General features: G+C 40.2%; 1 protein-coding gene across 1 annotated transcript in view; it reads left to right on the top strand.

Moving 5' to 3' along the window:
• The window catches only part of GPR63 (G protein-coupled receptor 63), a 75810-nt gene extending 55395 nt beyond the window's left edge, over positions 1-20415 (top strand). Inside the window, exon 2 of the mRNA XM_073626969.1 lies at positions 8690-20415. Within this exon, the coding sequence (XP_073483070.1) occupies positions 8828-10090 (1263 nt within the window). The 5' untranslated portion in view covers positions 8690-8827 and the 3' untranslated portion in view covers positions 10091-20415. The remainder of the gene's footprint in view (positions 1-8689) is intronic.
• The last annotated feature ends 2729 nt before the right edge of the window (positions 20416-23144 follow it).

Genomic DNA, 23144 nt, shown 5'->3' with positions numbered 1-23144 from the left:
GCTTCTGGGACAATATCTTTGGACAGATGGAAAAATATGGAGCTTTTTGGCAAATCCTATTAGCTCAGTTTACAGATGAAAAACCTTTTTAAAGAAAAGAGCACTGTATCTACTATAAAATATAAAGAAGACTCAAGTATGTTTTAGGGCTGCTCTGCTTCTTCTGGCATGGGTATGGCTTAAATCTGTGAAGGGTGCAATGAAATCTAGAGACTGTCGAGGAATTCTGAAAGGCAAATGTCCTGCCCACAGTGTCAGAAAGCTCTGTCTCCCACAGGTCATGGGTCCTCCAACAGGATTATGACCAAAAACAAGCAGTTAGAATAACCCAAGATTGGCTAAGAACAAAACGCACGACTATTCTGAAGTGGCCTTCTATGAGTCCCTGATCTGTATGCTATTTAACCTCAATGGAAAGAGCTGAAACATGCAGTCTGTGAAATGCACCCTTCAAACATTGGACAGTTGAAATAGTGGGCCAAAATTACCTGTTGCCAGGTGCAGAAGTCTCTTTGAGAGCTACAGAAGTCACTTGTTTGTAGTGATGGCCTCCAGAGGTTGTGCAACAAAATATTAGGCGAAGGGTCACATAAGTTTTGTACATGCCCTATTCATTTGTTTTTTAAGAAAAACTGATGAATATCAATTAATTTGGACAGTTTCAACTTAGAAGAAATCATGGGTTCTTCTGTTTTGTGGAAGGTTGCCAACAAATTTTTCCACAACTTTATGAGAAATGGGGATCATCCAGAAATCCTTCTGTGTAGTGTACCTTGGACATATCTTCAAAGTGCATATAGAATAAACCAGGTCTGCAAATGTCATCCGCAATATTGCATAGGCTTCCCTTGTATTCTGTGCGTGTGTGTTTTCGTTTTTAAACACCAGTAACTAAAAATGGGGCAGAGCTTCAGTAGCTACTTTCACACTGAAACACTTTACAGGCGCTATAGAGCTAAAAGTAACGCCTGTAAAGTGCCTCCCCTGTCAATCCAGTGTGAAAGCTCGAGTGATTTCACACTGGAGCGGTGCACTGGCAGGATGCTAAAAAAAAGTCCTGCCAGCAGCATCTTTGAGGTGCTTTAGGAGTGGTGTATACACAAGCGCCCCTGTCCATTTAAATCAATTTTAACCCTTTTTCGGCCGATAGTGGGGCCTAAAGGTGCCCTGCTAGCGTCCAAAAAGCGCCGCTAAAACAACGGTAACCACCGACTCCCCAGCGCCTCGGTGTGAAAGTGCCCTTAATGTAATACATTAAGAGTCTACAGTATCCCATTAGTATTATTGTTATACAGGATTTATATAGCACCAACAGTTTGCGCAGCACTTGACATTATAAAAGGACAATACATCAACAATTTAGTACAAGGTTAGGAGGGCTCTGCTTCTGGGAGCTTACAATCTAATAGCGTTTATATAGGCTGTCTGCCTACTCTGATTTCAGCAACCTGTACAGGCCCTCCAATTTGTTTTGGTATTTTACCAGTTATCTACAGTAATATGGAATTTTAAAATTATTGTAAAGGTTATTTTTATTTTTTATTTTTTTAATAGCAATCGCGTCATACTTACCTTCTCTGTGCAATAGTGTGAAGAGCGACCCCTGAACCTCCTATTCTGGGGTCCCACGCCAGCACTCTCCCTTCCTTCTCTTCCTTGTCTGCCCCAAAAACAAACTGCTTGCTATGGGGGCAGATGCGCGTGCTCAATCCCAAGCCAAGCTGTGTGCATCTATAGATGCTCTGCCCCGCTCTCCACTCACAGGATTTCACTGACAGCAACAGGAGCCAATGGCTCTCTCTGCTGCTAAGTCTCCTGTGGGAAGAGCGAGAGATAGGCACAGCACTGGATCAAGATTGGGCTCAGGTAAGTGTTCAAGGGAGGGCCCGGGAGAGCAACTTATAAAAGATTTTTAACCTTATTTTAGATAATGCATTGAGGTAAGAAAACTTTTGGCCTTCATAATAACCACTTTATGTAAAAAAGTTTGTGTGTGTATATAAATTAGGATTTATGATATAATATCATATAATTTTTTTTTTTATGATATAATATATCATTTTTTATTTTTTTTTTACAGTTTCAAAATATGTTTTGGTGAAGGTCATGTGTCATTTGAATTCAGTTATTGTTAATCTCCTTGCATACTATTTTATGTTCTGTTTCAGTGGGATTTTATCATCAATCTCCACATGTGCTATTTTAGTTTGAGATACTGTATATTGGTGCTGCTAGAGTTCCAGTATCTTGATTAATTGGCCATATTGCAATGTTCACAGTTGCCTTTTGTGATATGTTTATCTCTCTTGCCCTTAGTGTTCAATTATCCGCATTCATCAGCAGAATGGTTTCTGCAGCGTTTGACTTCAAAAAATGTACAAATGCTATTTTTTAATCTTTTGATTTCTTCTTTTTTTTCTGTTGGGTATTTTTGCAGATGGAAACGACTGGAATTTAGGATACTCTTACTAGATAGATTATATGGTTGCTATGGAGACAGTTGGGTCATAAATGAGGCCTCAGCTGAGGTATCTCTATCATTTCAAAGGGCTCTCCAAAGCTTAACCCCTTCTAAACAGAAGAGATCTATATAATATAACCCATGTATAATTCGTACTCTTCATTACATCTGCTTATTCATTTTAGCTGTAATTATCACATTTTCTTTTTAATTTCTCTTAAAAATGAATCCCTGATCCTGAGACATCATTGAAACATCTAGTTTTTAATTGAAACTTCCCACCAGTGCTTGCTATATACAGACAAATATCAGGTAGAAAAATAATGCCAGAGAACGAGTTGATATACTGCCATACTCTCATTTAGTGAAACAATGGGGTTGATTTACTAAAACTTGATTTACTAAAACTGCAGCGTGTAAAATCTGGTGCGGCTCTGCATAGAAATCAATCAGCTTCCTGTTTTTTTTTTTTTGTCAAGGCTTAATTGAACAAGCTGAAGTTAGAAGGCGATTGGCAACCATGCACAGCTGCACCCTCCAGTTTTTTAGTAAATCAACCTCAATGCATTTATAGAATTCAAACAACCCAATTCAGTAGGGTAGGCTATAAAATTATCATACAAATAATGTTGTATTGGTAAAGCATAACTTAAAGCAGAGTTCCACCCAAACATTGAACTTCCGCTTTTTGGATCCCCCCCCCCCCCTGTCACATTTTGACACCTTTCGGGGGGGGGGGGGGTGTTGAGCAGATACCTGTCTAATCCAGGTATTTGCTCCCACTTGGGGGCATAGATCACCGCAGGCTCCGCGGAGTTCTACGCCATGTCTGGCCCCTCCTCTGACCCCCCCCCCCCCCCCCGCTGTCTTATGGGAGATACACAGGTCCCAGAAGACAGCAGGGACCAGTGAGGACGCACAGCGCAACTCGCACATGCGCAGTAGGGAACCAGGCTGTGAAGCTGCAAGGCTTCCTGATTCTCTTACCGAAGATGGTGGCGCCTCCACCCGAGAGCGAGGGACAGATCGGCTTCGGGTGAGGACATCGCAGGCGCCCTGGACGGTTAAGTGTCCATATTGTAAAAGTCAGCAGCTGCAGTATTTGTATAATATTTTATTATAATAATTATTTGAATAATTTACTCACTGTGAAGTGGAGGGATAATAATGTTTTTGCTCTGTCCTCCCTTCACACAGACACGACAGTCCAAATTCAAATGGTGACTGGTGTTGTGGAGAAACCACTCTGTGTCCACGAATACAACCTTAACATGGGAGGGATGGACATCAACGACCAGTTGTTGGCACCTTACCTATTTGCCCGTAAGGCCAGACGCTGGTATAAAAAAGTGGCTCTGCTGAATTGGCTCTGCTGAATGCTTATGTGCTATACAAAGCAAACTGGATCCTTCCTTAAATTCCAGGAAGGGATCATCAGCCCTTCTGTTTCCAGGTGGTGCTGTGACCCATCTTCCCAATCCAAATGCAGTGAGCCGGTATTTTCCGTATGTCCTCCCTGGTACCCCTACCCAAAGAAATCCCTCAAAGAAAATGTTGTCTACAGAAAACGTGGATATAGGCGTGACACTCGCTTTTATTGTCCCTCCTGTCCTGACCAACCTGGTCTTTGCATTGGTGAATGTTTTGAACGCTACCACACACTAGTGGAGTATTAGCGTAGGGTACAGCATTGCATAGTCCTAGGGCACACTTACACAGGGTCTTGAAAGTTGAGATGGCCATCACATTTTTACATTTTGAGAGACCCTATTCTGGAATGTTTACAGTTTTTATAAAAGTGCAAAAAAAAAAAAGACACACAAAAAAAAAAGCCAAAAACAGTAGTTTTATTTTTCTTCTCTCTCTGTTGTTCTTTCCCTTATTTTTGCTCTCTATTGGTAATGTATTTTAGAACTGTAATGTTTTATTTTTACAGTTTTATTGTATTTGCTTTGCAGGTATGGTATGTCTTACTGTTATACTGTAATGTTACTTTGTTTTATTGTTAACCATCATTTGTTTAGCAGGTACGCCATTCAGCTGCAGTATGGGTTTATTTATTCTGACAGCAACAGCCTTTGCTCCCACGATACATAAAGCTGTAACTCCAGCGATGTAGGAGGTGATTTCACCACCACAGTTAAAAAAAAAAAAAAAAAAAAAAAAAAGGAGCATATATGCCAAAGCATTGGGGCAGTTGTGGACGAGCGATTTGCTCCTAACATTAGGGATGGATTGCCCCCATGCTTCAGCATATATTTTTTAGGCACAGATTGCGCTAAAAAATTCAAATTGTTTTATTGAGTTAATGTTTTATTGTTACCATTGTTTGCTTTTCCTGTAAGCCATTCAGCTGCAGCACTGATTTATTTATTTTGACAGCAACAGCGTTTGCTTTCACGATATGAAAATCAGCAACTCCAGCGCTGTAGGAGGTGATTTCACCACCACAGTTGGTGGATGAAGGGTGGTATTCTAATGGTGGGCATACCCACCGATCAATCTCTTTTTTGTTCAGCCCACAGGCTGCATGAAAAAAAAATTACAATATATGCCCAACAAGGACCATCAACGTACTGGTATGTTCTGTTGCTGGACTGTGAGTGGTTATACCAGAATGATGGCTGCAGGTTTAGGTATCATCTTGGTATCATTCTTTTCAGCCAGCGGTCGGCTTTCACCGTCTTCCATGATTTTCTCGGGCTCTCCTGTCCCAACAGGGAACTCGAGAATGCAGCCTGTGGTTGCACCAGCTGACCATAGAGCTGATCGGAGACCAGAACGGCTCCAATCATCTCTGTGGCCTAATAAACTGGAAGCTACAAGCATTTCATGACTTAGGTTTCGTTGGATATAAACAGCTCCATTGGGAAGTTGGGAAAGCATTTTAGCACACCGATCTTGGTGTAGTCAGATGCTTTGAGGGCAGAGAGAGATCTAGGGTCTAATAGACACCAATTTTTCCAAAAAAAGAGTACCTGTCACTACAATACAAATTATAAAATAAAAAATGAAAATGAAAGGAACAGTTTAAAAATAAAATAAAAAAGCAAAATAAATAAAAAAAAGCACCCCTGTCCCCCCCGTGCTCACGCGCAAAGACGAATGCAAGCATTGGTCTGGCGTCATACCATGCATGTGAGGTATCACTGTGAAGGTCAGATTGAGGGCAGTAATTTTAGCAGTAGATCTTCGCTGTAAATCCCAAAGTGATAGCCTGTAAAGGATTTTTTTCATGTAAACAAAACGTGTCAGAAAGGGCTTTGTCTTCAAGTGGTTAGAAGAGTGGGTGATGTGTGATATAAGCTTCTAAATGTTGTGCATAAAATGCCAGGACAGTTCAAAACTCCCCAAATGACCCCTTTTTGAAAAGTAGACACCCCAAGCTATTTGCTGATAGGCATGTTGAGTCCATTGAATATTTTATATTTTACCACAAGTTTTGGGAAAATGACAATTTTTTTTTTTTTTTTGCACAAAGTTGTCACTAAATGATATATTGCTCAAACATGCCATGGGAATATGTGGAATTACACCCCAAAATACATTCTGCTGCTTCTCCTGAGTATGGGGATAACACATGTGTGAGACTTTTTGGGAGCCTAGCCGCGTATAAGCCGATCCATTGATATTAGCATAGAGTGCGGCACACAGGAACCATTTGTCACACTATTTTTGTTTTCCCCAGGTTTCTCTTCTGGCTTCCTCCCCCCCCCCCCCCCCCCTTTCTCTTCAATTTATTCATTGCTTTCCTCATTTTGTATCTGCTGTTATGATATCCACTAATATCCTTTGCATTTTTGTCCTTTTATTTTTTTTTCCTCCTATCTGTTCGCTTTTCTGCCGTTTCTCGCTTTTCTTAGCTTGGCTCCTATACACTTGCATTATTCACCCTTTCCTTTTCGCTTTCTGGTATACCTAATGCGGTGTCGGCCTGACGTCACGGGTTTCCATGGCGACGGCGGCACACATGAGCGGCGTATTTGGAACGCTGTGATTGGCGGCCTGGCTTAACTGGATGGTAGCTGTACCTCTGGGTCCTAGCAACCGCTTGTTCAGATCGGGTGCATCTGGCTGATGTGCCCCATCTGCTGCATTCACATTGAAGTGATCCATGCGGGCAGCATTTCCCAGTAGTAGGAATTTCATGTTCATGCCTACAACATGTAACCTAGTCACCATTTTTAGTTTTTAATTATTTGTCGGGATTTGACGTCATCTGATGTCAGAGGGTGGAGGTGGTACAATTTTTTTCAGTTTTTGCATGTTCTGATTGATGGTTGTTGTATTTATATTCTACCTTGACACTGTTACACTTTATCATGTGCCTGGCGAAGGGGTCCTGTGCGGCTCCGAAACTTTGCAATTGTCTCTGTGATGTGATCTCTCTGCAATAAAAAAAAAACTTTGGACGGTGATTGTTGATCTATGGTGTGCTGGCAAATATGTACACTGGATTAGGGGGGTTGCGCCCCTGCTTCCATTGGTGATGGTGCAACACCATCCTTGCTGCTTACTTGCAAGCCAGTAAATTGTTTCCCAACTATCAAATTTAAACCTATCTTTAAAGATTTGAATGTGATTGGTGAGGCAGGATGGAGAGAGGAGCCTGCAGCACACAAGTTTTCTACTGCAGCTCTCTAACTTGACTCTGTTCTGCTAGGGATTACAATAAACTAAAGTAAATGGATGGAATTTTCTGATTCTAGCACAGTTCGGCCCCTTTTACACAAAGGGACCAGTCAGGTCCACTTGTTGATTTTTCAAACAGACCTGATCGAACAGTTCATTCACCCCTATGGACCAGTGGGTGTAAATGGATTTCTGTCTGTTTACACGTCTACATCTGCTCTGTTAAAAAAAACGGAAGTGGATATGTTCTCTTCCATCTAGGTGGATCATATCAGAGGGAAGATGGGTTTAAACAAGCAGTGGAGTCAATTTACTTCAGGCCGCCCATAGAGCAGAGTGGTCCGCTGATACCCTGCTCATCTCAATGGAGTCTGCCCAATGTGAAAGGGACCATATGTTTACTGGATAACCATGGGCTCTTCCTTTTTTATAAAAAAAAAAAAAAATCAAAAATATTTTATTGATGATTGTACTTGGATCACTTCCCAGTGTGGGATATCAGCGGGAGGGATGTTGCTCCACTGCACAGAAGTTCAATGCAGACCAAGAAAATGCTTGATGGTATTGATTTTGGGAGTATGCTTGGTTCCTGGCTTTTGTAACAGAGTCCTTGAACTGACAGCAGGACTACGTTTAGTGCATACATTTTATATTTGCAAAAAAAAAAAATGTGTGTTGCTCCTTTTTTTGAGCCTGGATTTTTTAAGGTTTTCAAAAATGTTGTTCAACCCAGTAGAAACACATTGAGACATTGGGGGTTATTTACAAAAGGCAACTCCACTTTGCACTCCAAGTGCACTTGGAAGTGCAGTCGCTCTAAATCTAAGGGGTAGATCTGAAATGAGTGGGAGCTCTGCTGATTTTATCATCCAATCATGTGCAAGCCAAAATGCTGTTTTTTATATTCCTTGCATGTCCTCCTCAGATCTACAGTGACTTTATTTCCAAGTGCACTTTCAGTGCAAAGTGGATTTGCCTTTAGTAAATAACCCCATTGCATCATGCAGAGCGCACTTCGCAACCAGATCTTTAAGATTTGGTAATCCATTAGTCTAGTCCAGCTGCAAGAATGTCCTGATTTTGAATGTTTATTTGTGAACAATAAAAAACTTTTTGCATATAAATCTATATATAAAACAATAATTTAATCATGGCTTTGATCATTTCTGCAATCCTTTGCTTGAAAATTATTGGTTTAAACAAGGAAATGGTTGGTTTAGTTGCATTTTACTGGCTTTTTGAGCAGGTTTCATTATCCCTTTTCAGCGAAAACATTTTTTTTTTTTTTTCAATAATTTTTATTGGTATTTCATAAGAACAGGTAGGTATTAAAACAGTACAATAATTTTTCTTCGGTCCATCGAAGCATACAGTACTGGGTACATAAGATATAAATATATTATCAGTCAGTAGTATAAAACCCATAAGTAATCTACTATGAGGTTTTTGAACCACATGTTTAATGCAGTTAATATGTGAAAGATACAGTTCATTCATCAAAACGATTATATTGAAATATTGGTATTTATGGTGTACAGTCTAGCGTTAAATACATTATACAGTTTTAATCAATGTTGGTTTTTTTTCTCTTTTCAGTTCTATGAATACCTTTTTGGAATGGACTACAGACCTATGTTCATACCACTTCTGCCATCACAACAGGAATCATGGCGCACAACAACTTTCCAGAATTGCTGATGTGCTTTGAAAAACTTGGCATATACATATACAAGTATGGTGTTTTCAGCAATGCTTACACCGGCTCATCCCGTGACATCCTACAGTACACATATCATCTATGAAAATGGCTATACAAACATAACGACACCTCAGTCTACTTTTCGTGGCAGCCTAGATCTACCACCAAAATACGTACCAGTTGCCATGACCACAGCTGGTACTTTACCATTGAACACTACAGCTTCTACTGCTACCCAGTCTACAAAAGATAATTTGGAGACCCTAAATTTGCCCCTTCAAATAATTCTTTCTTCGGTAATGGTTATTATACTTTTGCTGTCTTTCCTAGGAAATTTTGTGGTCTGTCTTATGGTCTACCAAAAAGCTGCCATGCGATCTGCAATTAATATTCTACTTGCAAGCCTGGCATTTGCTGACTTGCTGCTTTCTATTCTGAACATGCCCTTTGCATTGATAACTATCATTGTTACCGAATGGATCTTTGGAGAAGTATTCTGCAGAGTATCAGCCATGTTCTTTTGGTTGTTTGTAATAGAGGGCGTTGCTATCCTGCTTATAATAAGCATTGACAGGTTCCTAATCATTGTTCAGAAACAGGACAAGCTGAACCCATACCGGGCAAAGATTCTCATAGTTATTTCATGGGCAACTTCGTTTTGTGTGGCTTTTCCTCTCGCTGTTGGCAACCCACAATTACAGGTACCCTCTAGAGCTCCACAGTGTGTTTTTGGCTACACCACCAATGCTGGTTATAAAGCTTATGTAATACTGATAGTCCTAATTTTCTTTTTTATTCCTTTTATGGTGATGCTTTATGCTTTTATGGGCATACTGAACACTGTGCGCCACAATGCAGTCCGTATACATAGCCATCCGGATAGCATATGCCTCAGCCAGGCAAGCAAGCTAGGCCTAATGAGCCTTCAAAGGCCTTTTCAAATGAATATAGACATCAGCTTTAAAACTCGTGCCTTCACCACCATTTTAATTTTATTCATTGTCTTTATTGTCTGCTGGGCACCATTCACTACTTACAGCCTAGTTGCTACATTTAACAGTAACTTCTATAGCCAGAACAATTTTTTTGAGATAAGCACTTGGCTCCTTTGGCTATGCTACCTCAAGTCTGCACTAAACCCAATAATCTACTACTGGAGGATAAAGAAATTCCGGGACGCTTGTTTGGATCTAATGCCGAAATACTTCAAATTTTTACCCCAGTTACCTGGTCACACTAGAAGACGAATTCGGCCTAGTGCCATCTATGTGTGTGGAGAACATAGATCAGTTGTGTAAAGCTTATTAAGAAATTTATTTTTAGTGACTGCCATGACATGACCTATTTGTTATGTGTTTTAAATGATTTCCCCTGTGCAGAAAGTGATCTGTTATTTGCCAGGAAGCAATGTAAAAGTAAAACATGTTACCTCTAGGATTTATTGTAAATCCATATTTGATAAGTACTTTTTTGTCAGGTTAATGCTTGCCAGGCCTGCAGTGTGTTATTGCGGGCATCTTGTATGCTGCTACAATCAGTGGATGTTTTGTTTTATTTTTTTCCTGAAACAAATGTTGCTGCTTTTGCTATTAGAAGTGAGCCAAAAATATTCTGTAGCTAAAATTTAATTTTTTTTTGTAAACCAATTTCAATAATTGGTAGTGTACTTGATGATATGTTTCTTTTAATTTCTGTGCTGTTGCAGGGACTTGAGGTGCATAAATGCAGACATTTGACCTAGGTGGCACACATCAGCTTAGCTATACTGTTTTCTGTTACTCTTCTGAGGAACTTAACGGATCAGTCCTCCAAACACTGAAATGTCAGTTGTGGATGGACCAACCCTGTAAACTTCATTGGGTGGGTAGAATCAACTTTTTATATCTGAGACTCTGATGATGGGATCTTTTAGTACCCAGTTATGAAGTACTGTCATTACAGGGTGGTCTAACGCTTATGCCACGTACACACGATCGGACATTCCGACAACAAAATCCATGGATTTTATCCGATGGATGTTGGCTCAAACTTGTCTTGCATACACACGGTCACACAAATCTTGTCGGTAAGTGCGATCGCCAAGAACGCAGTGACATACAACACGTGCAACGAGCTGAGAAAAATTAAGTTCAATAGCCAGTGCGGCTCTTCTGCTTGATTCCGAGCATGCATGGAACTTTGTGCGTCGGAATTGTGTACACACGATCGGAAATTACAACAACAGATTTTGTTTTTGGAAAATTTTGAGATCCAGATGTGAAATTTTGTGTTTCGGAAATTCCGATGGAGCCTACACACGGTCGGAATTTCCAACAACAAGCTCCCATCAAACATTTTCCATCGGAAAATCCGACCGTGTGTACGGGGCATTAGAGTATTTTCACTTATTTAACATTGCTGCCTTCAATCTCATTTAAAGCGGGGGTCCACCTATCTATCGTTTTTTTTTTTTTTTTTGAGTTCATTCACAAACTTTTCTTCTCAGCATTACATACCCACATATTGTGTGTAATAAGTCCGCCTGTGTCAGATTTCGTCGGAAAGAATAACTTATATTATTCACTGCAGGCGGTTTCCATCTTCATTGTGGGCATTTGAAGCCCACAAGCATTTATTTCCTGGATGCGGTGAATGCTGTGCTCCCAGCATTCACCGCTCGTTCCCGCACATGCTCAGTGGCATCCTGGGAAGCCTGAGACTAGCTCCCAGGAGACTGTGCGGAGTCTGGGAGAGGCTAGAAACACGCCTACTCCCACGGGAGGAGAACCAGGAAGTGCAAAGAAGAATAGAAAAATAAAAGGTAATTACGGCGATTTAAATTTTTTTAAACGGCATGTCAGCATCTAGGCAAGGAAGAGAATAAATACAGATATTGTGCAAAATTTGGGTGGAACCCCGCTTTAAGTGCAGTGTCCATGCTTGTAGCCGCATCTTTTCCTACCCTACTTCAGTATTGCTGATCCCAAGAAATTCTTGTCCCATCCTATTCTATTCTAATTGTCTTCTATCTCGGTCTCCCTTTCTATCTCCCATCATTACAGATTTCTGCTGCTTGCTCTCTTTTTTTCCTTTTCACTGTCACTTTATCTCTCTCTATACCTCCTTGCCCATCCTGTAGTTATTACACCTTATCTTGCTAACACTCCACATTTTCAGTAAAAGTTTGCCTTTGAATTTGTTTTTAAATGGTAATCCTCTTCTTTCATCACTACTCCGCTTCTGTCCTTTGCAGGCCCCAACACATACCTAATCAGGAGTGTGCCAGCACAATTTCAGCTTTCTATGAGCTTTATACTTGGTGCTCATTACTGATGTAGCCAGGGGCAATTGTGTAGACCAGGGGTCTTCAATTTTTTTTTTTTTTAACAAAGGGCCAGTTCACTGTGCTTCAGACTTTAAGGGGTCTGGACCATGGTCAGTGGGAGTAGAAAATGCCCTGGCATCAGTAGGAGTAAACGGTGTTCCATCTTTGGTTAGTGCCCCATCACTGATTTCAATGGGAGGAATAGTACCCCACTGTTGGTCTCGGTGAGAGGAATAGTGCCCTGTTATTGGTGTCGGTGAGAGGAATAGTGCCCGTTATTGGTGTCAGTGGTAGGAATAGTTCCCTATTGTTGGTGTCAGTGCAAAAATGATTGCCCTATTGTTGGTGCTGGGGGGCCAAACAAAGTCTGCATTCTGCCTCCTGGCCACAATTTGGAGACCACTGGTCTAGACATTGCAAAAACTGGAGCACCAAGTAAAATTCAAGTTTATGGTGGACTTTCTGGGCACCTTGTGTAACCGCTGATGTTTATCAGCTGCTGCCTGAGGTCTGTATTAACATTCTCTAAAGACTTCCTTCCTATTGTCTTCCTCCTTTGCTAACATGATTGACAGACCCCGTTGCTCAACTTCATGGAGATAGACTACAAGGAAATAAAAAATAACGTACACAAGAAGGGTACTGAGTAGAGGTGATACAGAGGGCTACTAGGTTTTTTTTTCTTTTTTCGACTTGCTATACTAATCTAAAATGTTTTTCCATTCAGGCGCAGGAAGCATTTAGAATGAGGAGTCAGATTTTAATAAACCATAAAAATATAAATTACAGCTAAGCTGGTGGAGGCAGCCCAAGGCAAATATCTGTCTACATGCACCAAAGGAATTTTGAATGCTTCACAGCGTTGAACATCAAATCACTTTCTTGCCCCTCCTGTAGACTGATGTGCACTTTATCCGAGTTTGTTACAGATTTTCCCCTGGTGTTTATGGAAGACAATATTAAAAAAGCTATAATATTTTAGTAAAAACAATATTTACATAAAAATAATTAAAGTCCTAAATATTATGGTTAAATAATCTTATAATCAGGGCTTCACAGATTGAAAATATATTTCCAAATATGATTGTGTGTTATATTTTAATAAGTGCAAATTACATCAAAAGTGTCTTTGGTACAGAATGTAAAATCTGATTGAGTGGGCCTCTTCAAGGATTATATTGCTATTCTCAAATGGACAGACATTTAGAGGCTGCTGTAATATGGTTGTCTAGGGAAACATTTTAGTGGAGCAGCAGGTTAATATTGTGTATGCCTAACCATTTCTTGAAAAAAACAAAAAACAAACTTTGCTTTGCCTTAAAGTGACACTAAACTCACATTTTTATATAAAATAATAGAAATGCAATATGAGTAAATAGAAGTAGAATGTACCTTCTATCTCTCTCGTTCTTTCTTTTATCTCTCAAATGCAAGCTTTCTGCTATTCTTCCTGTTCTAGGATGGCTGCCTTTGTTCCATGTCCCCCTTGTGTATGTGAACATAGCCACCCTTTCCTGATCACCCCTAGATGGATTACACATCTACCTGCAGACACATTCAGCTCTATGGGTATTATAGTACACATAGAATGGAGCACTTGACCAGAAATAATAACACTGCTTGAGTAGCGGTGAGGTGCGTCAGTGAAGGGTAGAGAATGTGCACAGGACACAAAAAAGCTTGAAAACAATGCAAAGAAACTTTTTAACAAAAAACAGACATGGTATACTTGATATTTTACAAAGATAGATATAAAAAAATTGAGTCTAGTGTCACTTTAATCATGGAAAATGTAAATGCAACCAAATCTTCTCAGACGGAATCCATATGGCTTATTGCACCCTTCATGCTATCTAGCTGTTTTCACTGTCCAAAAAAAGTTAATATCATAAACATTTGGGCATTGAAAACCAATAAATTACTGTAGATGGCATGATTCCAAGAGTATATCCTTGCAAAGCTAGCTGTTCTGGAATATTAAAGTGAACAGTAAAGTTGTAAACCTCAGACATGTAAAATGAAGAAAGCACATCCCACTATAGTGTGTACTAACCTGAATCCAAAGCATTATATCTGGTTCCTCTCTATCTGCATGACTCACTCCTAATGGATTAAGCAGACCTTTAAGTCTCCAGGGACTCCACCCCCCCAAGCACACATTAGATTACTCATACCCTCAGCTCTATGTATGAGCCTGTGGGAGAGGGGGGTGCATCACTTTCCTGCAATCAGCTCTCCAATTACACTCAGCTCTGTGCTCTAGCTCTACGGTGTGTGTGTGATGTCAGATCCCTTGCATTCTGCTACTGAGAAAAACCCCTTTATCTGTGTGTTGTAGAATGCTGTACAGCAGTGGCCATTAACTCCTGTCCTCAGGGCCCACTAACAGGCCAAGTTTTATATATTACCTTAGGGAGATGCAGACTAGACTACTGCAATCACTGAGCAGCAAATGTTATTACCTGTGGTGTATTTCAGTTATCCTGCAAACCTGGCCTGTTAGTGGGCCTGAGGACAGGGTTGATGACCACTGCTGTACAGGACAGATACCTTTAGATAAGCGAGTAGAACTTATGCAGGTGAATTATTTTCATCTGTGTATCTGTGATGCTAGTCACTTCACTGTGTATATAAAAGGGCTTACAACCACTTTAAGGGCCCATTCACACTATTGTGTTGTGGTAACACGTAGCAAACCAGGCTTGGCCCCACAATGTAACTAGTCAGTGCAGGACATATTTGCATTGTAGCACATTGCAGTACACAGATGTGAACCATTTGTGTATTGCAGTTCCCTATATTAAAAGAAAAGGTACACTGCTCCTTATTGCTCAGTAGTGTTGCATTAATGCACATGCATTGAGGTATAACCAGCCATTAAATACAATGGTCAGTGTTTTCATTAGCACTTAAAAAAAAATGGATGAGAACATCTATGGCTCAGAGCCAAAGATGCCATAATCGGTGCACAATCCATAAGAACATCCCATTCTATTATTTTTTTTTAATGGATGCAAGGCAAGTTAAGATCTGCTGACATCTGTTTTTCTGCACAGAGCCTGGGTCATTAATGGGGAACCAGAAGTACTTTTGGGATTTATTTATAGCAAGTATTGCACTATTTGTGTCAATGGCTAATATGCTCACATGTGACTTTGATATGTCTTTTACATTTAGCTTGCTTTTCTATTCCATGTTTTCTTGGGAGGGTTTTCATATACAACTTGAGATTCTCCCACTATTGGATGTCTGTAGGTCATATATTTGCAACAGAATTCTTGCTGAATAATTTGAGGTGTAACTGATACATTTCCCAGACACTGAGTATTTATTAGTTTGAAGGGATGTGTACTGAGAGATGCAGTACAAGCATTGTGCTTGACCACGAAGTACGACTTGCATATGTTGCATAAGCTGCACTTATGTATATGAAAATGTTTAAGTAGAAATAAATTCTTTAAACATTGAATACACTTTGATATAATATCATGCAGATGACAACTTAAGCAGCATGAGACTGATAGTTGTACAAACACTTAATTGTGTATAACAAACTCCAATCTAGCTTTTTAAATAGAAGAAAATACCAATAAAGCAATACAGCTGAATTTAGGAGTGCAGTGGCACGAGTCATATTTTTATTTTTTTATTATCAATATGTCAGTTTTATGTGGACCAAAGAGTTCATTTACCATGCTGTGGTATGGCCATACTGCCCAAAAAAAATGTGCCCTGCTGACTTCTGGACTCTGGGCCTCTCAGAGTCACATAATCCTCTCTTCTCCAATCACAGAGCTCTTTCTGCTTAAAGTGTCACTAAACCCACATTATAAAAAAACTCAATAAATGCTGTATTAGATACTGTTTATACTCAGTTACTATGGGATTTATTTTCTGTATTCTGCAAAAAACCTGGTTGATCCTGCTGCTCTCTATCTCCACCTTCTGTTTATGTCCTCAATTCAGCTAGGGATTTTGTAGCTGTGGTGGCAACTCTGCACATGCTCAGTTTCCAATTAGTTTCTATGCTGAGCATTTCCTCCCTTTCACATCCGAGCAGCGTATATGATTATAGAGTCACACATGTGGGTGTATACACAGTGGTAAATGACAACCCACTCCCTCCCTCCTCCATGCCTACTAATCGGCTAAACACAATGGGGGGTGGGATATTACATCTTGATTCACCTCCCTGTTACTCTAAGACACAGGCTGGAGGGGCGTGACACAGCCTGTCACTGGCAGAAAACCACCCACACCATGTTACTTCCACTAAATAACTGATTTAAATATATATTTGTATGACAATGTAAAAAAGTTTATTGATATTATTTATTATTTTTTTCTCTGTATTCCAAAGGCTGTTTTGGGGGGTTTGAACATGTGAGCAGCAGTGGAAGACTAGAAGCTCCTTCTGCTTACATTTCCCTGCAGACAGACTGGGAAAGGTCTGGGTCATGTGACAGCTGTATAGCAATTAGGAAAAAGGTACATACATTTTTTTTTTTTTTTTTTTTTAAATTAAAATCATTACAGTGCCATCATCCACATACAGAAATAGAAGGAAAAAATTAAATTAAACAGTGTGCGTTTAGTATCACTTTAACCACCTCAATACCGGGCACTTTCACCCCCTTCCTGCCCAGGCCATTTTTCAGCTTTCAGCGCTGTCGCACTTTGAATGACAATTGCACGGTCATGCAACACTGCACCCTAATGATTTTTATCATTTTTTCCCCACAAATAGAGCTTTCTTTTGGTGGTATTTGATCACCTCTGCGTTTTTTTTATTTATTGCGCTATAAACAAAAGCAGATGGACAAGTTTGAAAAAACACATTTTTTACTTTTTGCTATAATAAATATCCAATTTTTTTTAAACAAATTTTTTCCTCAGTTTAGGCCGATATGTATATTTCTACATATTTTTGGTAAAAAAAATATCACAATAAGCGTATATTGATTGGTTTGCGCAAAAGTTATAGCAAAACAGGGGATAGATTTATAGATTTATAGCATTTTTATTTATTTATTTTTTTTACTAGTAAAGGTGGCAATCTGCAATTTTTATTGTGACTGCGATATTGCGGAGGACATATCGGACACTTTTGACACATTTTTGGTGACCATTCACATTTATACAGCGATCCATGCTATAAAAATGCATTGATTGCTGTGTAAATGTGACTGGCTGGGAAGGGGTTAACACTAGGGGGTGATCGAGGGGTTAATGTGTGTCCTAGGGGAGTGATTCTAACTGTGGGGGGAGGGGACTAACTGGGGGAGGTGACCGATTGGTGTCCCTATGTACAAGGGACACACCATCGGTCTCCTCTCCTCTGACAGGACGTGGATCTGTGTGTTTACATACAAAGATCCATGGTCCTGCTCTGTTACCCGCCAATCGTGGGTGCCCAGCGGACATCGCGGCCGCCGGGCACGCGCATCAGGTCCCGAGTGACACGGCGGGCACGCGCTCCCCCTAGTGGCTCGGGAGGGCGATCAGGTCATATGACGTCCGCCCAGAACAACAGCTGCCTCGTCCCGCCGTCATATGACAGTGGGCGGGCAGCTAGTGGTTAATGTGAGGCTCCGTTTTTATAAATGGGATGGGTCATGTTGTCCTTAACGAAGTGCAGATAGCGATATCTGATTCTCGTTATCAATTAACATCCAGGTAATCGGTTGGTAGATTTGCAGGATCAAACTGCAATCATTTATAAAATCTCAATTTTACCTGACCTGGCGCAAAAAGAAATATGAATAGCATGAATGCTTTATGAGATTTTGTGTACCACTGACATCCTAGCCAACCGTGTTCCATTCACATCTCTGGAATGGCTAAACCTAGCATAATCCTGTCACTCAAACCATCAGGATCACTGATTTGTTTATTCATGCTGATTGGATTATTTCTACATCACATGGCTCTTTGTGATCATATCAGCCACAAAAAAAAATGTTTTGTTATCTTTGAGGATGCTTACTTGGATGTACTGGAAGTACGTGAACACCTGTTATGAAAATAAAGCAGTGATTTTCTAATTTTATACAATGGTATTTAACGGTTTAAAGTGTACTTCTTTTTTTTTTTTTTTTTTTTTTTTTTATGTCCCTTCAGTGTTAGAAAGTACGGGAGGATTAAAACCCATGTCTGTTACTTTTTTTGTTTCTGCCTATGTTCGATTACAGAGATTTTCCTTCACTTTCTGTCCTAGAAAAGCAACAGGAAAAGAGATAAAATCTCTCTACATTGAGCAGAATTCTCATCTCCGCGAGTTGTCATATGAACAGATGCTATGGTGACATTTTTGTCTCACTGAGAAGGTCACCAGAACTAATAGAGGGGTGAATCTCCTCAGTGGAACACTAAAAAAAAGGCTGACAAAGGGATGTAAGCTTTCCCCACTATGTCATTTTATTTTTTATTATTTTTTGCCTTTGCATTCACTTTAATATTATCACTATTGGTTTGGAATGCTATCTGGTGTGGCTAAAGGCCATATACGTAAAGGGAAGCTACCACATTTTCTTTATAGTGGGGTGCACACCTGAGCTGCCTCTTGAACCCCGATTTTGCCTTTTCCAGAGCTGGATAGGATTCAGTGCATGTCTGAGAGGGTCCCCTTAATATCTGAAAGGAGATCAATGGTCAATTACACATCTGTGCCCTGATTATAGTTTTATTTACTAAAGCGCTAACATCAAGTGTATTAAAAATAGTATTACATCCGGTTTCTACAACATCAAAACCCAAGAAGCTTCTTTAAACACTTCAATACCAGGCACTTATACACCTTCCTGCTCAGACCAATTTTCAGCTTTCAGCGCTGTTGCACTTTGAATGACAATTGCGCAGTCATACAACACTGTACCCAAACTACATTTTTATCATTTTGTTCCCACAAATAGCGCTTTCTTTTTGGTGGTATTTGATCACCTCTACGGTTTTTATTTTCTGCTAAACAAATTAAAAAAAGACTGAAAATTTAGGAAAAAAAATGTTTTTTTTCGGTTACAAAACTTTGTAAACAAGTAAGTTTTCTCCTTCACTGATGGGGCTGCATTGATGGGCACTGATAAGGCGTCACTGATGGGCACCAATGAGGTGGCATTGACGGGCACTGATAAGGCGTCACTGATGGGCACCAATGAGGTGGCATTGATGGGGCACTGATATGCAGCACTGATGGGTACATACAGGTGGCACGGATGGGTGCTGATTGGCGGCACGGATGGGCACTGATAGGTGGCATGGATGGGCAATGATAGGTGGCACTGATGTACTGTAATGTATGGTACTGATGGATTCCAATCAGTGCCAAACAATCATGCCTGCCAATCAGTGATGCCCATTGTAGGCACTGATTGGCATCCATTGTGGGCACTGATTGGCATCCCTGGTGGTCTAGGGTGGCATACCTGGTGGTGACATCCCTGGTGGTTCAGTATGGACATCCTCGGGGGGGGGGGTTGCACTGATGATTGATCAGCACAGACCTCCCCTGCCAGAGGAGCAGCCGATCGTCTCTCCTCTACTCGCGTCTGACAGACGCGAGTGAGGAAAAGCCGATCAACAACTCTTCCTGTTTACACAGATCAGCAGTGAATGGACACGGCTGATCACGTGGTAAATAGTCTCTGTCAGTCAGGATATTGAAACCACTTTTCTGCTGTAATTTTGCTATATGGCGGGCGGCAAGTGGTTAACTGCTTCCTGACCAGCAGCCGCAGTTACACTGCGGCAGGTTGGCTCCCCTGCGCGAGCCATCGGGATAGCAGCCGCGCGTGTGCGCCCACTGCACAGCGGGGGTGCCAATGCTCGTGGCCTGACGGTTGCGATGACCGCCGGCCACAAGCGATTGTGAGCAGGAGACACAGAACAGGGATGAGTGTGTGTAAACACACACTTCCTTGTTCTTTTCTGAGAGGAGTGACAGATCGTGTGTTCCTATTAGCTAGGAACCACGATCTGTCACTTCCTCTGGTCAGTCCCCTCGCCCTTCAGTTAGAATCACCTCCCAGGGAACACAGTTAACCCCTTGATCGCCCCCTAGTGTTAACCCCTTCACTGCCAGTGACATTTTTACAGTAATCAATGCGTTTTTATAACATTGATCGCTGTATTAATGCCAATTGTCCCAAAAATGTGTCAGAATTGTCCAATGTGTCCGCCATAATGTTGCAGTCACGATAATATTCGCAGATAGCCGCCATTACTAGTAAATAATAAAAATGCTATAAATCTATCCCTCATAAATATACGCTTACTGCATGTTTTTGTTTTGTTTTTTGTTTTGGTTTTTTTTTTTTTTTTTTTTTTTTTTTTTTTTACCAAAAATATGTAGAAGAATACATATTAGCCTAAACTGAGAAAAAAAAATTAGCTTTTTTTTTTTTTAAAAAAAAATGTGGATATTATAGCAAACAGTACAAAATATTGTGTTTTTTCTCAAAATTGTCGCTCTTTTTTTTGTTTATAGCACAAAAAATAAAAACCCCAGAGGTGATCAAATACCACCAAAAGAAAGCTCCATTTGTGGGTAAAAAAAGGACATCAATTTTGTTTGGATACAGCGTTGCACGACCGCGCAATTGTCAGTTAAAACGACGCAGTGCGGTATCCCAAAAAGTGCTGTGGTCAGGAAGGGGGTTAATTCTTCCGGGGGTGAAGTGGTTAATGATAGTTTAAGCAGTTAGACCTATTTTTCTTTGGTCATTAAGGTACATAACTATCAGGTTGACTTCTAAGTAACCGCTCTTTTATAAACCCTTTAAATGACAATGACATAAGTAAAGTTGGGTGCTAAGTTAGTCTGTATGTACACAAGCTTTTTTCCTACAGGTCTACTTTACTCCTTGTTAAGCACAACTCCTTTATGATATGGTGCCCTGTGGTTTTTTATTTTATTTTTTTAACATATACTCCGTTACATAGGATTTTTCTTAATGGTAGCATTCTTCTATGAACTATAAATGATTGTGCTCTGTGTATAATGTAGCTTACTTGCGCAGTTCACTCTGTAAGATAAGTGTACATTTTTATTAACTTGTAAAACCTGAAGCCACTTAACTCAGGATTTTCGATTTCAAAGTGGGGTGTGATTAAAATGAGCCTGAAATTTTTAAGGGGGTTTAAGTGCCATAACTTGAATCTTTAAGATGGTGAAAGCCCTACTGGCAAACGTTAAGATTTGCATAGCCAGAATCCTACATTAGAACTTGATTTTTTTTTTTTTTTATAAAATGGCAATTGCCTACACATAAATGCTGCTTTTGTGGGAAAAGAACTTCCTGCATGTAGCTGACTTCCTCTCTAGTAATCCCATTGAAAGACACTTTTTATACAGCCTTGTACAGTATAAGCCTTCTTTAGCCGAAAATGGCTGATAATTTAGAACAGTAGGCTGCACTTCAGAGCAAATGTAAATATAATACCAAATATCTCACTTTTTTTTCTATATATATGAGAACTTTATATAAATATATACACATTCTTGTAAGTGGTATAGGTAGTGCTATTTTTTTTAAGTTAAATGGTTCTTTCACATGTTTGGCTAGAATTGCCTGAAACAACAGATCTAACACTATTGGCTAGAATAGCTTTAAACAGCAAATATATCATGGGCATGGACAACGCCTTATGATACACTGTATATTATAAAACACAGGTTCACTTCTCCTTGCATCAGTAATTCAAATACATGCTTTGTGGTCATTCAAACTTGCTGTTTTTTTAGGTATTTCAAGCCAATCATGGGACAGTTCAGGGTTGTTTTATTCCTTCATTGCATTCCATAATCAGTCCTTTGCATGGTGACTTTTCTGAAAAGCCATTTAATGTATTCCAGTACAAATATATATGCTGAAAGGCCTTAAGCAGTTCATATGCTCATCAAAAATTTCCCATAGAGACTTGAAGAAATGCCTGCTGAACGTTTTGCGGCAACAGCAAAACTAAAGCATTAATACTGATTTACTTTAAGCTGAGATTCACACTTTGCTCTTGTGTTGCAGCTCGTTTTTTCATGATGCAATGACATGCCGTGCCGTTCTTATCCAAAGCCCTTAAAATTCGTATTGACAGATGAAAAAAACAGACATGACCTTCTATCTATGTGACTGTAAGCAGCATGTTACGGCAATATTTAAGCAGTGTGCTATGATTCAGGCCTTTTCTTTCACCCATGAAGCCTGTCCAAAATATTCCCAATGTTTACATTCTCCTATGTTCAGCATTTTTTTCCAAGATGCAGGGGATGTTGGATACTCGCTCCCAGCATCGCAGGAATGAGTGCTCTTCCTCTCCCCCTATCCCAGCAACATGCATGTACGACTTTTGAATCAGGAAGTGCACTCACTCCTGAGATGGTGGGGCTGTGCACCCATCTACAATGACCTGGAAGTAAAGTGATTGTAAATGTAATCTTTTTTTTTTTTTTTAGATAACAAACATGTCATACTTACCTGCTCTATGAAGTTATTTTGCACAGAGCAGCCCCAGTCCACTTCTGGAGTCCCCAGCCAGCGCTCCTGGCTACCTAAACCCCCCCCCCCCCTTATGCTGGCTCAATTTTCGAGTTACACTTTGTGTGTTTCCATAGATGCACAGCTCAGCCTCACCCCCACTTTTTCCTTACAGGCTGTGATTGACAGCAGCAGAAGCCAAATGCTCCCGCTGCTGCCTTTATGTCCAGTGAGAACAGAGAGAGCCACTGCTCTCGGGCATATGTCTGGGTTGAGATCAGGCTCAGGTAAGTATAACTGGGGATCCTGTGCACAGATTTTTTTTTTTTTTTTTTATTGCAGATATAGCATTAAGGTAAAAAAAAAAAAAAAAAAACTTATACCATTACAACCACTTTAAGCAAGTATGTAATCATTTGCAGTATTTCACCCAGACTTCATGGGTCACAGAAAAGGCCTACAGGATTTCCTTGTCTACATGGGCTGGTTTCTGTAAAAGGTCAACTTGGCCTTAAGCTACTGAAAGGCAAATCGAAGCAACTTAAACAAGCTGGAACATCTGAGGCACCTGAAAACAGACTG

The sequence above is a fragment of the Aquarana catesbeiana genome, linkage group LG04 (genome assembly GCF_042186555.1).
Source record: "Aquarana catesbeiana isolate 2022-GZ linkage group LG04, ASM4218655v1, whole genome shotgun sequence".
In the NCBI taxonomy this organism is placed as follows: Eukaryota; Metazoa; Chordata; class Amphibia; order Anura; family Ranidae; genus Aquarana; species Aquarana catesbeiana.
Note: the sequence above shows the minus strand (reverse complement) of the source record. Positions and strands in the feature narration are given on the sequence as shown.